Genomic DNA, 15,724 nt, shown 5'->3' with positions numbered 1-15,724 from the left:
CTCGCTAAGAATGTCACCCAGATAGGAAGACTATACGCGTACGCCAAATATTACGATGATTTAAGAATAACAGAAAATAATTAAATGATTATTTAATAAGTTTGTCAACGTAATTACGTAAATGAGATACATAATAATATAATATATTTACACAGTAAAGTTAATTTTTTTAATTAAAATTTTAATTTTAGGTTCTTGTAGATATCAAACAGCCAGGAACGTTAGTACACTTCGTGTTATCCTGCCAAGCCCCAATATGCCCCAACTTAAATGTTTCCGTAATGCACCGGTACGCATAGCCGGAGGGGAGCCGGATCCGCCGGAGCCGTCATATTTTGCCCTGAGTGGGAGCCGGAGCCGGAGCCGTATTGTCATTCATGACCAATTGTTCTGAATCATTTAGGTATTTTCTGTGAAGGTTGGTGTATTTTTTTGCAGGTCTTTGTTTCACTTGTGTTCGCGTGTATATGTGGCCAAAATTATCGGCTGGCGTCATTTCCGAGCTTAAGCTAAGCGAACATATAGTAATCAAGAATACAAACGTTTGCGTACTAAAGTCCTTTTTGTTCTCGCAGTATGAGGAAAGCGAGTGTTGTCCAAACTCCCAAAGAGTACAGCCGTGGCCATAAAAATATATTGGAGGCTGAAAAAAGTTAAGTTCCCTATCTGACAGCTATGTGCTTGCACTTGGAAGATGTCTTTCACAAATCAAGTCAACTATCAAAAAATGTTAAGGGGGAGGAGGCAGTTTGCTAGTTTGCAATCCAAACTAGTTGAGCAGTTCTTTGCATGGCCCGTCGTTGTGGAGTTAAATCGAGTTCCTTTGGTGTCTTCAAAATGTTCAAATGAATACAACAAAGTTAGTTGTCTTTGTGCTAAATTGCAACGTCAGTCTAAAAATAACTAGGCGACGAAAAAAATCCCTCACAGCGGACGCTGCGGCGCGTAAAGCAGCCGCAGGCAAGCTATATGGTTTGGACGCAAGTTTTGCTCGGACGTAAGTAAATGCGCCAGCCGGCCGCTAGAGGCGTGGCGCTCGGAGTGGCCGTGACGAAGCAACACCTGCCATCCTCTGCATCACACACCATTCGATAGCCCGCTCAATTCTCTACACGATTATGCTTGCCGATCGGGCGCACGGTTAACGAAATATTGCACGGGGACCGGACCGATGTCGGCCAAATTTAGCCATTTTCGCTCGATCTCGCATGCCGATAAATCATATAACTTCAGCGCGCTAGGTGCAACGGTCTGGCCTGTAGTTCACGCGAAGCGTCACCATGTCGGGACCTGGGTAACAGACAGAATGGGCACCCACCTCAAATAATAGTGCCCATTCTCACTAGAGAAACTAGAGGCACTGCACCTTACCAGAGGCACTACCGGCCCACACAATGCGCAATCTCATGCTGGAATTTTGTCGGGTTATAATAGACGGACAAGTCAGCACCGCCGGACCGGCGGTCAACCTCAAGTCATCTCGTGATGTTACAGACGGCGGTACTGACCACGTGCCTTGTATCCTTGTGGGCGGGTGGTGACCGGCAGAAGACCCGCCATCCCCGGGCTTGGAGCTGTGGACTCCTGCAGCCAGCTCAAAGCTGCCGACTGGAGCTGTTGACCACTGCAGCCCGCTTGGAGCGGTATCAGAACTCTCGGGAGTTCTCATCGGACTTGGACTAGTTCTATTAGTCACAAGGTGAGGGGACAGTAAGAGGAATTGGGTTGGAGTGTGTTTGCAGTGTATTTTTGTAGAAAATCATAAAACCAAATAGAAAATCCAGTGTCATTACTCATTGTATGTTAATGTGCATGTATTATTGGTAGGAAGTGTACAATGCGTGTACTGTGTGGGTGCCTCGCGTGAAATGTAGATCGGAGTTGTATAATAAGGAGTATTGCACTAAACCCGTCATTCGCAGCTTTCCGTATTTTGAATTCACTGATTTGTGCTGACTTAGATGGTAACATAGAGAGTAAGACAACATGTATACTAGGGAGGAACTGGGAAAATTGAAGGTTGAGGATTTGCAGAGGGAATTAGCTGGGAAGGGTCTGGATACTACTGGAAAAAAGGCTGAACTGATAGATAGGTTGTGGGATTTCATGCAGCGAGAAGGTAAGTCTGCGGAAGATCATGAGTCTGCTTAGATGGACATTGTGGAGCCAAAGGTATCTCACAGTAGCACAGGGGTGTCTCACTCAGTGGCAGCTGATAGCGCACAGACGTTGTTGGCACGGTTGACCATTTTAAAGGAGCGGGAAGCTCTAGCTGAGCAGGAGGTGGCCAGCAGGGCTAGGATGGAGCAAGAGAAGGTAAGGATTGCAGCTAGGAGAGAACAGTTGGACTTGGAGGAACAGTTGGTGAGCATTGGTAGACCACTTACTGATGCAGAGAGGCGAGCTCATGTTATTCAGGTACATGAGCGTCCATCCGAGTCTGATAACGTGACCAAGGCACTATCCCTGCACATACAGCGGTCCTTGCTGCCGCAGTCAGTTTTGGAGCCGTTTTCTGGTAACGTCCAGGATTATCGTTTGTTCGTCAGGTCTTTTGATAAGCGGGTAGTCAACAAGACTACTGACCAGTGTGAGCTAATGGCTTATTTACACCAGTACACGCGAGGACGTCCAAACCGGATAGTAAGAAACTTCCTTCATCTCGGAGAGGATGGCTATCAGCAGGCCCGACGTGCCCTTGAGCGGGAGTACGGTAACCCACATACTCTCATTGATTCGTATATTGGGAAGTTACGGTCATGGCCCAGGGTCCACCCTGGGGACGTCCAGGGCCTCGATGGATTGGTTCTCTTTTTGGTGGAAGTGCAAAACGCGATGACTGACGTCCGCATGGGGGAGCTAGAGCACCCGCGGACTTTGCGTGAGGTGGTGCAGAAACTCCCCAACTTCCTCAGAGACAGATGGCTCCGAGAGGCGGATATGCTGATGGGTCGAGAGCAGGGTGTGGCTTCGTGGGCTTCAGAGATTTGGTTAGTTTCCTTGAGAGGGAGCTCAGGATCCTGAAGAACCCGGTGTTCGGTGTCGGTGCCAGTGGTGATCTGGGGGGTTCTGCCTCCAGATCAAGTGACGTGCGTGATAGACGAGCTGGCAATCACAGGGTGAATGCGTTGAACGTCAGTGGTGGAAGCCCTGGACGAGGCGGCAGGCCTTCTCCAGGCGGGGGTCGTGCGACGCCGGCTTCGAAGGCTGCTGATAGTCGGCTTGGTGTAGGCGGCCGACTACACCAAGTCGGCCGCCTACACCAAGCCGAGTGTAGGCTTGGTGTAGGCGGCCTACACCAAGCCTCTCCTGCTGGAATTTTGTCGGGTTATAATAGACGGACAAATCAGCACCGTCAGACCGGCGGTCAACCTCAAGTCATCTCGTGATGTTACAGACGGCGGTACTGACCACGTGCCCTGTACTCTTGTGCGCGGGTGGTGGCCGGCAGAAAACCAGCTCGACGGCTGTCACCTGGAGGTGGATTTTCCACCAGCGGCGGCACGGGATGACACCCCGTAGGTTTGGAGTACCCAGGAGCGTACGGTCATGGCCATCCTCTGTGCAGGAACCCAGCGGCCCCTGTTTCGCATGCGGCAAAAATGGTCGTATTGGGGCTGCATGCTGGTACGGCTACGCTACTTGTATGGATGTATGTATGTATCCATGCATATATGTATGCAATATGCATGTATTATGTAATGTATGCATGTGTGCATGTATCACCATGATGGACAATCCACATGGGACGTGGCGATTACTTGCCACACTTGCGGCAAGAAGGATCACATTAAGTTAACCTGCTTACCGGTCAAAAAACGTGCAGTCCGGAGGAAGAGCCGAGTCTTCTACGGCTCCCGCTTCCTCCGGGAGTCAGATGCAATAAACCCCGTCACCCAAGGGGTACCACCGGCGCTGCCTGCGCGCTGGTCTCCGGTGCTGATGCGAGTTCAGGCACCGTTGCCGGCCCTGGTCCGGGCGCCCGCGCTGTACCGCCGCCACGAGCGCCAGTACTACAGGGTGTCCCAGAAGTCTTGAAGCTTTTTTATTTGTGTCGTGTGACCTTGCTATGCCACCGATTAAGGCAAATGACGCCTTAAACGAAAGAGAATGAACTGAAATTTTGTATTTTCATGCGTAGAGCACCACTTTAGTCAGGTGGCCCCCGTTGTGAGTCGCACAAGATTGAGCACGAGAGATCACGTTCTTCGCTGCCGCCAAGATCTCCCGGTTTGCGAAACACCGGTGTCGCCATGCCCGTTTCTGGTCAGCTTCAGAGCCTTATTTCATGAAGCAAGCCAGGAAACAGAGTATTGGATCTCCGAGAAAAGATTAGCAACATAATGATTTACTGATCAGAAAGTCTCCTGACATGTTTGCACGCATCCATTACGGAAATAAGGCTCAGCTGCTTGAGCACGCTAAGCAACAGCCCGTTGTAATCCTTTGATTCGTCGCATTATTATGGGGCTAAAACAAATATCAACCCGTCGCAAATATATGTCGCTAATATTATGTCGCTCGCTTCAGGGAATAAGACTCTGAAGCTGACAAGAAACGGGCATGGCGACACCGGTGTTTCGCAAACCGGGAGATCTTGGCGGCAGCGAAGAACGTGATCTCTCGTGCTCAATCTTGTGCGACTCACAACGGGGGCCACCTGACTAAAGTGGTGCTCTACGCATGAAAATACAAAATTTCAGTTCTTTCTCTTTCGTTTGAGGCATCATTTGCCTTAATCGGTGGCATAGCAAGGTCACACGACAAAAATAAAAAAGCTTCAAGACTTCTGGGACACCCTGTATAAAAAATAGTATAGTACGCCAGTACTATAGTACTATAGTACTATAAAAAGTACTTTAGTACTATAGTGCCCCTTCCGTTGCCGGCGGGACTGTTGATTCATATCCCGACGCTCGTGATTCCCGTGCCGACCTCGCCGCCTCCGGCACCGGCTCGAATGCTGGCGCTGGCCCGGGCGCGCGCTCTCTTGGTGCTGGCGCCGCTCAATGCGCAGGCTCATGCCGGAATTTTGTCGGGTTATAATAGACGGACAAATCAGCACCGCCGGACCGGCGGTCAACGTCAAGTCATCTGGTGATGTTAGAGACGGTGGTACTGACCACGTGCCTTGTATCCTTGTGCGCGGGTGGTGGCCGGCAGAATACCAGCTCGACGGCTGTCACCTGGAGGTGGACTTTCCACTAGCGGCGGCACGGGATGACTTCGGTGTACCCAGGAGCATGCGGTTTGCTCCGCTGGTCCGCCAGTCCACTCACAAACAGCAACATGTGTGCTTCCTCGGCTCAGTGTGCCGCCTGGCTCCGGAGGGACCCGACTCACCTCTCCTCAGGGGGTCACGGGACGGTCGACGCCCCGGAGCTTCCCATATGGGTGCAGACGACAGCCGCCAGCCCATAACGAGTGCCGGGGCCAGAAGTGAGGGTTCCCGAGTGGTCTATGTGTCAGGACTAGTGACATTGCTCTTTTCAATGTGTCAACTTGTAAATTCCCACATTTGGCGGGGAGAATATGACGATTCGATACCGCGTATCGGCCGGCGGGCCGATCGGCTGGCCGCCGCTGCTGCAGCGAGCAGCGCGCGCAGCCTACCCGGCGGACGCTGGGCCACCATCGTCTTTCACCTGCTAGGACCCGCTGCATACGAGCTAGACTATGATCCCCGCTGTAGCAAATGGTGTCCTCTTCAGCCAGAGGATGCGCTGATCATGTGCCTAATGAAGCCAAGGAGGGCCAAGGAGGATCATGGCTGACATTGAGTTGCCCGACAGCTCTGCTATCCCAGAAAGGTTGGTGGGGCCAATATTTCACATGTGCATCGGCGGGACACAGGGTCGCTCCTCAGAAGTGAGCCATGGACAGCGAAGCAGCTGAACCGACGAGGTACACCCGCATCCTCGTTTGGCATCAAAACGGCCGCATCTCTCACCGGGGTCAGTCCCTTCCTGATCGCTGGGGAAATCCGCACCCTGATTGGGGAGGTGCAGGCTGCGAAGTCCATGTCATCTGGCGCGCTCCTGATCACCGCCTTCAGCCCCGAACAAGCAGATACTCTGCCCCGACTAGATCGCTTCATAGAAGAACCGGTGACCTGCGAACCAGCCACCCGACAGAATATCATGGAAGCTCTGACACAGGCACATTCCCTGGCAAAAGTCCCTGAGGAGGTCTTAACTCCGACCCCAGGACGTGGTCGGGGAACGGAACGCCGACTCCGTTCTAAAGATGGACGGCCAAACCCAGGGTTGCGCCTCTCCTTCATTGGAAACGCGATCCCAAAGACCATCCGAGCGGGATTCCAAGATCTCCAGCTCCGACCGTGGATACCCAGCCCGCTGCTGTGCCAGCACTGCTGAAAGTGCGGACACAGTGCTAGGCGGTGCTGGACGGTGGTGGAACCATGCTGCCTCCGATGTTCCGGAAAGCATCCAAAGGCCAACTGCAACAACAGTCACCGTCGCATCCACATCCTGACGTAGCCAACTTCGTGTACTTTTAGTTCAAAGAGAGGGGCATACAACCAGGTAATGGTGCACATTTGAATTTGTGAATTTGGTCGAGTTATAATAGAAGGACAAATCAGCACCGCCGGACCGGCAGTCAAGGTCAAGTCATCTCGTGATGTTACAGACGGCGGTACTGACCACGTGCCCTGCATTCTTGTGCGCGGGTGGTGGCCGGCAGAAAACCAGCTCGACGGCTGTCACCTGGAGGTGGATTTTCCACCAGCGGCGGCACGGGATGACACCCCGTAGGTTCGGGGTACCCAGGAGCGTACAGTTTGTTCCGCTGATCCGCCAATTCACTTGTAATGTACTGAAATCAAAGTTGAATCGGCCAAATAACCCAGCCCTCCAACGGGCCACATATTCTCTACAAGAGTGCCAACACTGAATGTTCCAGCTGAAATACCACCACAACGTCTGGTGACTCGTGTGTCAGATGACATGACGAGAACTTCAGCTCACCGTCCAACACTAAATATGTAAATCCGACGAACCGCAAGTACAATGACGGACGGTCGGGGTAAAGACAAGTCAACGTACGAGCCACCTCAAGAGACAGACTCAGCCAGGTCCTCTCAGAGCAGACAATGACTGAGGGATCGCTCGTACCAAATGATGGAAAAGAGGCCCTGGTGCCTTCATACAACCGGCCACGGAAAAGTAACATCTATTTTGTTGCAGGCTACTATGTTTCCGTATTTACACCAAGAATGATACAGTGCTGACTTCCACCGTACTGCGTCAGACGCCAGTTCAGTGGCGCAGAAAGGGTTCTTTGAGCGTAAAAAAGAAGACTGTTGGACTCACAAGGTACGTCCGTTGGGTTGGTTGCGATTTGCACCCGAGAGCCCTTCCTCCGCCCATTTCCCTCCTCTACGGGTCTCTTCTAAGACTGGCGCGGTCGGTGGGACGTCAGATCATGCCTGATGGTGTCGGCGGCAGCGCCGCCACTGCTACCGTCCCCAGTGGTTGCTGAAGCGCCGGAGTCTCCCCCAGACGCCGGCGTAGCTGCCCTGGTAGTGGAGGACTCCGTGGTCCATCGGGCTGGCTTCGAGGTGAGTCCGCCACACCACCTTACCGTAGCGGCGCGGGACGGCCTGGCGTGGACGGGGGACTCGACTGGCTCCGTTAGCAGCTACTGACTTGGGCGGAGGCCGCACGAGCACAGGGCCGGCGCCTGGGCCCGGTGTCGGTTTGGGTCGTAGGAAAACTACCAGAGGGTCGGCGCCTAGGTACGGTGTTGGTCTGGGTCGGGGGAAACGACGTCTACTCCTGCCCAGGTGGGATCCGAGGATCGCCGGACGGCGTCACGCAGAAGATGAGCGCGCTCCTGACGGATCTGGCACTGAATACAAGAAACCGCTGGTGTTTCATCAAAAGACGTCACGAATAGAATGAGGTACCTATTTGGGGAGCGACTGTTCGGCTACACGCCAAAAGATGGGATTACTTAGCTCACCACTGGTTCAGATAGCTCAAATTAGCTCATCCTCCTAAATCTCCAATTAGCTCATCCTGAGCTCCGAGCTCCAAATTAGCTCACCAATGGCTTAAAACTATTCAAAGCTAGCCACTGGCTCGTTCCGTTCCGTTTAACTCCTAAGATGTCAGTCCTAAATAGGCTCACCATTGGCTCATAGCTCCAAAATAGCTCACATGATCCCTAACATAGGAATCGCTTTAATTGAGTTCCCAAATTCCACTCCCTGGCCACATTTCACACGGCACTCCCTATCTCGGCCAATCTGCAGTCTAAGCACATCAGTCAACTAGACACAAATAGATAGCGCATATCGCGCTGACTCTGTATGAAAATAGCATCTGTGGTCAATTGTCTAACATTATGAGCAATGGTGTGAGTGAACACCTTCACCGAACTGACATCACCATTGTGTGTTCTACTGAATCCCCTGATACCGAATCCCGAAGCGGTAGATTAGCTGATCGCCTCAGCTGCGGCGGTATTTTCCGACGCACTCTGCGCGCTGCCACTGTCTCCAGCGGCGGCGGTGGCGGGGGCGGTTTTGGCGGTGGCGGGAGACACGCCAGGCTCACCCATGCCACCGAACGCTGGTCTCTTCACACCGCTCCCCTCCTCTCCACCTAGTGTTTCACTGATCGGCTTTTTCAGGGCTGAGCCTGACGAACCCACCGTTTCTGGCTCCATCTCGATATCAGATGTCGAGGAAGGCTTCACCGCCGGTGTAGATGAGGGTTGCTCCTCAGCAGGTGATGAAGAAGACGTTCCCGATGCTCCTAATGATGCTCCAGAGGTTGTAATTCGTCCAGGAGGCGTTGGAGGACAGGAGTCGGTGTGCGGGGGAGTGACTGCCGTCTCCGGAGTATCCGTGGAGTTGTTCGGATGGTCGCCCTCAGCAGTCGGAGACTGGAGAAAGAGAAGGGACGCGGTGTTAGTGCCCTGATGTGCTCCTAGATGATGTGTGGTAACACATCCTAGAATGAATATTGGTTACCTATGATTGACTCGCCTTGACTCGACTCGCCTTGACTCGACTCGCCTTGATGTTTATAAATATAAAATATTTATAGGAAACCTGTAATATTATAAGATGCGAAGCTATTGCTGAGTTGCGACACAATGTGCCGAAAGAAAGCAGTTTTGAAGCAGCTCCGCACTTTGAAGTCGAAATTTGATATCAACGAAAGCAATTAAGGACGCTGATCCATGCAAGTGTAACAATACACAAATAATATGGAAAACCGAAAAATACAATTTCCCGTGGCTGGAATCGAACCCACCCTCCAGCACTAACTCACCTCATCGTCACTGCCGCGGTCCGAATCCAGCGAGTCTCTGTCGCTGTCAGAGTCGTCAGGATCGACAAGCACCCCCGCTCCGGGGAAAATGTACCGGGACGGCGGCTGGTGCAGGCAGGTGTCCTCTGTCGGAGAATAGAGGGCAGCGTCAGTCGGGTGAAGTCTGAGCGTATGGAACCACCATGCTACGCAAAAAAAAGAGGTAGATAATTATGTTGCGGGAGCCAATTACATAATACTTCAGGCATTGAATGTACTGGGAACGAATACCGAGTTCAGGACGAATACGAATACTGCGTTCACTAATATTGAGGGAAAATCTCAAAAGTCCAGGGGAGAGGGCCGCTTTCCTCAGCCGTCTACACGCCTCTGCCGGGCCGCCGCGCCGCCCGTGCCTCGACTGCCAGCCGCTGACCCCGCCCCGGGCCACGCGGCAGCGGCGGCGCCAGGCACCCCAATACCGGCGGTGTTTCACTGTACGCTGCTACCACGCTGATAGCGCATTTCGCGAGCTGACGTCACATATTGCGGTAATGTTGGAGATACGAGTTTGTTGATGTCTCCATGGAAACCCAGTTTGACTCGTGTGCTGGCAGCGCGCTAGCAGCGGCCGTGAAACAGGGCGCGGGAGATCGCAGACGCCCGTAGCAATAATTCCTATAAGTAATTCTCGCCAATCTCATGTACCTAGCTCAAAATGATTTAGCACATTTTATTTACACATCAATAACCAAAAAAAACAACTATTAACTATCCAGAATGCTGAAAATTCAAAAAATCAAAAAGAGCCTATGAAATTCCTGATTTCAAAAACGCCGGTCAAATTTAAGTTCATTAAAAAAAAAAACAGCAAACAAAAACAATTCTACTCTAAATTACCACAGTGGTGTGGCCAGTTCAGTGCACTACAGATACCTATAACTGCCTTTTCTACCACCACTATCACCTGGCCAAACATATGGGTAATCTAGACCGGTGGTGTCTAAATATCTAATCTAAAATCGCACCTAAAAGTTCCGCCCCGCTCGGGATTCGAATCCACACTCACCGGGTAGTCTGGCAGCGACGCTCTCCTTCAGTTTCCTCTGCCAGCAGTGCCGGAGGGCGTCTGTGTCGTTCTCGTTGGTCGGATCGGCCGGCGGTGAGGACGGCGCAGATGGCGCGGGGCGAGAAGGTAGTTCAGTGAGTTCTCGCAATGGCGAAGAGGACTCTCCTCCGTCACCGGTAAGGAGCTCCGAGAATAAGCCGCCGAGCCTGCCAGGGAAGGGGAATCAGCGTCAGTGTTTTTACGGCTATAGGTACTACTTGATAGAGTATCATTATGGGTGAGCACTGAGCTGCAGGTGCAAGACCACTACCTGCAAGAACATAGTCAGCCACACAGAGAAGCGTGAAATGACCCTTATTGACTTGCAGACTCGGCACTCTCGGCCCGCATGACCGCCCACGGAAGGAACGTTCGGCTCTCGTTTTACTAAACAAGCGTCATTTGTATTTGTTAGTTTGACGTTCCACATCGCTATTAAAGTTATTCAGGATGCCTGTGAAGAGAATGCATTCCTCTGCTAGATTTACAACATGTTGTTTAAACTTCAATGCAAAACTACAATTACACTTTAAAACCTTTTAGGTATTTCGTAGGCAGGCATCGGTAAAATCCCTTTTGAAAGGATTGCATTACCAATCCACATTCCTAGTGTCGAAGTGGATTGCATTCTTACCCGCAATCCCCTTTTTTCACTTGGATTGTGATCAAATCCGCAATCCTTTTTTGCAATCCTGTTGTATTATTATGTGCACTAGTGGATCTGGGGGAGGGAGGGGGGCATAGGGCCGTGCCTCCATCCCCAAATCACCCATTTCTAGTGCCTAGTCTTGCGAGTAATTCCTATCTAAGGCTCAGGTATTTTATTGGAAATATTTTTTGCCTCAAACACCCCCACATTTAAACCTCTACCCAACCAGTGTTTTATATTTCTAAAACTCGCCCTCAAATACGTAATTTTGCCCTTCCTATGTAGTTCGTCAGCGTATATTATTTTGAGCATTTAAATTAAAAGCGTTTAAATTATTTCAAGTTTCGATGTAAAGCCCTTGATAGCAAAGTACATTAAGCCGATGAAGCCGATCTCACAATTTTCAATCGCAACAAACCATTTCAAAGCACTAATCAAACAAAATCCGGATTGGATTGCAAAAATTGGAAGTATGATGCAATCCAATCCGCAATCAAATCCTGTTTTTTGGAATGGATTTCAAATCCAGGTGCAATCCACCAAAAAGGAATGCAATCAGGATTTTGCAATCCTGCAATCACAATCCTACCGATGCCTGTTCGTAGGTATTATAACCAAAGGCCACTGCTATCATAATCAAATATGTAGGCAATAACAAAACCTTATCATTGTATTCAAGGTTTTTCAGTCAAATTGTAAACACATATTATGCATGCAACAAATGTCAATGAATGAGGGTGAAAAAGGAATGCATGACACTTCCCTTTCTAGTGCATAAAATAAGTATGGCAATCAAGGAAGCAGTATTGGGTGCACACTGCACATTGTTCAATACTATATATTACTGACCGGGCCGACGAAATTATTTGGAAACGAGGTTTGCAAAATTGACGACGTAGGCCCGAGTGCGAAGCACAAGGGCCAGAGTCAAATTTTGCAAACCGAGTTTCCAAATAATTTCGTACGGCTGAGGTCAGTAAGATTTTTCCTACATGCCGCATAACTGCTAAGTAGTTTCGACAGGTTTTGGTGACACTTTTATACAATTGCTTTGTCCATAATTTCCAAACAGTGATTGCGCTACTGCTGTGGATAAAGATTTGAAGGAAATTTATAGAAGAAAATGCGTCAAAATACCTCACTTCAAAAAGAATCGCGTCTGAAAATATCAACTCAGAATGGCACAACAATTGGATATCCTAGGAACATCATACATGAATAATTTGCCACGACATAAGAACAAGAAGAAGGTAGAATGTATAATATTCCTAGTGATTAAACGTGAATTTTCCAGTGCTCTTGCAAGAATCTTTTCTTTATTTTTGCAATCGTACTTTGTTGATGACCTATGGCTAAACTTTCGTGAAATACATTATATTTTCCATATTTTACATGATTGTTTCGAGGAAAGGACTACAACTGTCAAATAATAACGCAATAACTTAGGCCCAAGGTATCACTGGACATATCAAACGAAGATAAGAAACAAGCGATAACGGATTTCGATTAATAGGAGCATATCTTGTCATAAATTCGGCTTTGTAACCAATACAAAGCATTTCAAAACCCTTGATAAGCAGAGCAGATATTTTTTTACCAAAAAAATGTTAGTTTTCTAATTTTACGCGGCAAATATCATGCAATAATGATGCCAATTATACATTCCTTATCAATTATACCTCTGGGCTAGTGTGATAAACTGTAGTTTAGAGGTCATTGCCCTGGGCAGTAAACCCGGGCAGTAAACTTTTGTTTCCTGCCCGGCCTATCAAATAACATGGCATTTTGACAACGACAGTTTCTTGGTCATAGTTTTACTGCCCGGCTCGTGCTGTGCTTTAGACATACCCCGTTATGTAGGAAAGTTATAGATGTCATGTTAATCTTTATATTTTCAATTCCCTGTTTCATCAGGACACTTCTGAGTAGGAAAAGCATATTAATAAATGGAAATGCATGTCCACATTAAATTTTGGTAGCCCTAGAGTGGGTTAAGAACTCAACTCAATGAACTATAGTGACTACAATCATGATTATAAGTCAACCTGGCATTTCATTTACACTATCATCAGCCCCCTATCACCCTCTAGGACGCCAGGTACATTTCCCATCACCCACCTTGAGCAGTTCCCTGAGGTACAGATTGCAGGCAGACAGCATCATCCTGTGGGCCCGGACACGCTGTCCCTCACAGCAGAGCGTGACATCCAGCAGCTCTCCTCCAGAGCGGAGCTGGTCAAACACGGACGTAACGCTGCCCTGGAACCCGTCCCACTTGAGGCAGAACTTCTGAGAGTCCATTCTGGAGGGCTGTGGAGCAGGGGGAGACAGAAATTGGTTAGTTCGTGAGAGGTGGTGTGGTTTGTTCTGTTCTGGTTTGTTCAGTTTGGTTCTGATTTGGTTCCTTCTGTGATCCTGGTATCCACTCTCAACCAGTTCAAGACCAGACTGGATGATCACTGGAACCGAATCAGATACTCCATCCTAGATTAGCTTCAACGAGAGTCCTCAGTTCCGGACTGAAAAAAATACACCTTATGCGGAATATGTCCGGCATAGTGACGGAATTGCGCCGAAAATTTCAGGGTCCGTCCGGCGTAACTTCGCATACGCCGAATTCAGTGCATGGCGGCCACTGAACTTTTCGGTGCAGGGCAGCCGCATAATTTTTTGGCGGAAGGCAGTCACCGAATTTTACGACACACCAGTCAATCTACCATCAGTTTCGCCCTGCGGGCAGTCTGGAGACGGTGCGGAACGAGACATCCCTCTCCACGGTCGTCGCATGTTCTGACTCGCAAACCATTCTGAGTCTGTTCAGCGGAGGAGCGTCCGCCCTGCAGGTGATGCTTCCACCCTGGGCGCGGAGATAGGTAAGGAAGACCTTGTTAAACATCGCAGAGCATCGTGAAGTAATCCTGCAGTGGGTTTCAGGCTCCTGCCCACTGCGGGATCGACGGGAATGAGAGCGCGGACGACCTGGCGAGACAAGCGACTGCCCTGCCCTCGGACGCCAGCTCTCTGACCCAGGGAGTTCATTGTGCGGCCTCGCGTCAATGCCGCAACAAGGTCTGAGTCAGTATTCAAGCCACTCTTTGGGAGAACGCTGCAGCAGTGCTGGAAATGAGGCCGCTTTCTGGTCCCGGCGTTTTATTCTCCGGGTGAGTTAGCCCCGTCTAGCGCTTAGCCTTTCGGGACCCTCTCAGAGCCGCGGTTGTTTTCGCCGCTCGGCCCATTCGAGATGCAAAGTTGATAGTCGCACGAAGTTTATTTGGGGCCTCTGAATATACGACTTTGAAATTAATCGATTCTACAAAACCTTTTGGCTTTTACTTTCATCTATATGCATACATTTGACAGTAACTCCAGACTAGACTGGTTTGGCTGGCCCTAAATAAGCTTCGTGTGACTATTAACTTTGCATCTCGACTAGGGCGAGCGGCGAAAACAACCGCGACCCTGGCCCTGTTTCACCCGTGATAGCAGCACGCTGCTTTTACACGTGTCAAATTGGGTTTCCATGGAAACATCAACAGGCCCATTGCTCCAACACTACCACAAGTGTGACGTCAGCTGTTGTTGTTGTTGTTGTTGGTCCCTCCGTCTCACAGCTGAGACGTAGCCGTCCGGCTCTGTAGGGACCTGTGGGCGGCCCCCAGGGCCGCCACGATGGCGCCGCTCCGCACCTCTTCAAGGTCGGGGTTGATGGATCCCAGCAGTCGGTGTCGGGTGGCCATCAGGGCCGGGCAGCGCAGGAGGACATGCTGGGGGGTGTCCGCCTCCTCCCGGCAGACGGGGCAGAGCGCAGCCCTGCAGTGTTGATCGTCACACTGCTCGCACCCCGCCAGCCGGGAGGGCGCCAGCCCGACTCTGTGGCGCCACTGTGTAGAGCTGGTCCAGTGGCCGGCGCGGAGCTGGTGTACGTCCACCGCCGCCGACCGGTCTCCGCCGGCCACGGCCGGCGGGAGGCGGTCCCCGGTCAGTCGGCGGAACCAGCCGGCCGGCCAGGCTCGGATGGTCCGGGCCCTCGCCACTCTGGCGGCGGCCCGGTGGGCCGTCTGGACGTCGATGGGGGCTTGGTCCTGGGCGAGATTGCTGGCCTCCTTGGCGATCGAGTCCGCCCTCTCATTCCCCTCCAGTCCGCAGTGCGAGGGCACCCATTGCAGGTGGACCTGCCGGCCTCCCGCCGTCAGGCCCCGGAGGGCTCTCCAGATGGCCCCTCCCAGCGGGGAGTGCTGGGCGGCCGGGCCCTCTCGGAGTGCGGCGAGGGCGGACTGTGAGTCTGTGCAGATTACTACGGGGTCGTCTGCGTGAAGCGGATTCTCCAGAAGGAACGAGAGGGCGGTCCGGAGGGCGACCATTTCAGCCCGGAAGCTTGAACACAGGCGGCCCGCCGGGGCGCGGACCGATCGCTCCTCTCCGTCCGGCCACACGATCAGGGCTCCGGCGCCACCGTTCAGGACGCCGTCGGTGGCCGAGCCGTCGGTCCACACCCAGGTGGCGCACCGCGGGAGCGCCGCCAGGTGCTGGGATGCCGCATTTCTCTTCCAGGTGTCGCTGGCCGCGGTTGGGATGGCGGCTCCTATGTCGAGGCTGAAGGAAACCGTTGGTGACGGTTCCCATGGTGGATCCGGCAGGGGGAGGATGGGCTCGATCGGAGGGCAGATGCCCGCCGCTCTCCAT

General features: G+C 51.4%; 1 protein-coding gene across 1 annotated transcript; it reads right to left on the bottom strand.

Moving 5' to 3' along the window:
• Positions 1–7,480: 7,480 nt before the first annotated feature.
• Positions 7,481–13,342, bottom strand: LOC122383085 (nucleolar and coiled-body phosphoprotein 1-like). The gene is made up of 5 exons (XM_043369203.1): positions 13,125–13,342; positions 10,354–10,559; positions 9,306–9,430; positions 8,505–8,913; positions 7,481–7,704 (listed from the first exon to the last, which is right to left on the bottom strand). The coding sequence occupies exons 1-5, from the start codon at positions 13,340–13,342 to the stop codon at positions 7,481–7,483; spliced, it is 1,182 nt and encodes a 393-aa protein (XP_043225138.1).
• Positions 13,343–15,724: the final 2,382 nt, after the last annotated feature.

This window comes from Amphibalanus amphitrite, unplaced genomic scaffold, assembly GCF_019059575.1.
Source record: "Amphibalanus amphitrite isolate SeventyFive unplaced genomic scaffold, NRLGWU_Aamphi_draft 000154F_arrow, whole genome shotgun sequence".
In the NCBI taxonomy this organism is placed as follows: Eukaryota; Metazoa; Arthropoda; class Thecostraca; order Balanomorpha; family Balanidae; genus Amphibalanus; species Amphibalanus amphitrite.
The sequence above is the reverse complement of the archived record's forward strand: the minus strand, read 5'-3'. Positions and strand labels throughout refer to the sequence as shown.

Excerpts from the sequence above, each read along its gene's own strand:
- LOC122383085 (XM_043369203.1), bottom strand. The coding sequence starts at position 13,342 with ATGGACTCTCAGAAGTTCTGCCTCAAGTGGGACGGGTTCCAGGGCAGC. Across the intron at positions 9,431-10,353 it reads CGTCGCTGCCAGACTACCCG|AGGACACCTGCCTGCACCAG; the intron begins GTGAGTGTGGAT and ends ATTCTCCGACAG. Across the intron at positions 8,914-9,305 it reads ACCGCGGCAGTGACGATGAG|TCTCCGACTGCTGAGGGCGA; the intron begins GTGAGTTAGTGC and ends CTCTTTCTCCAG.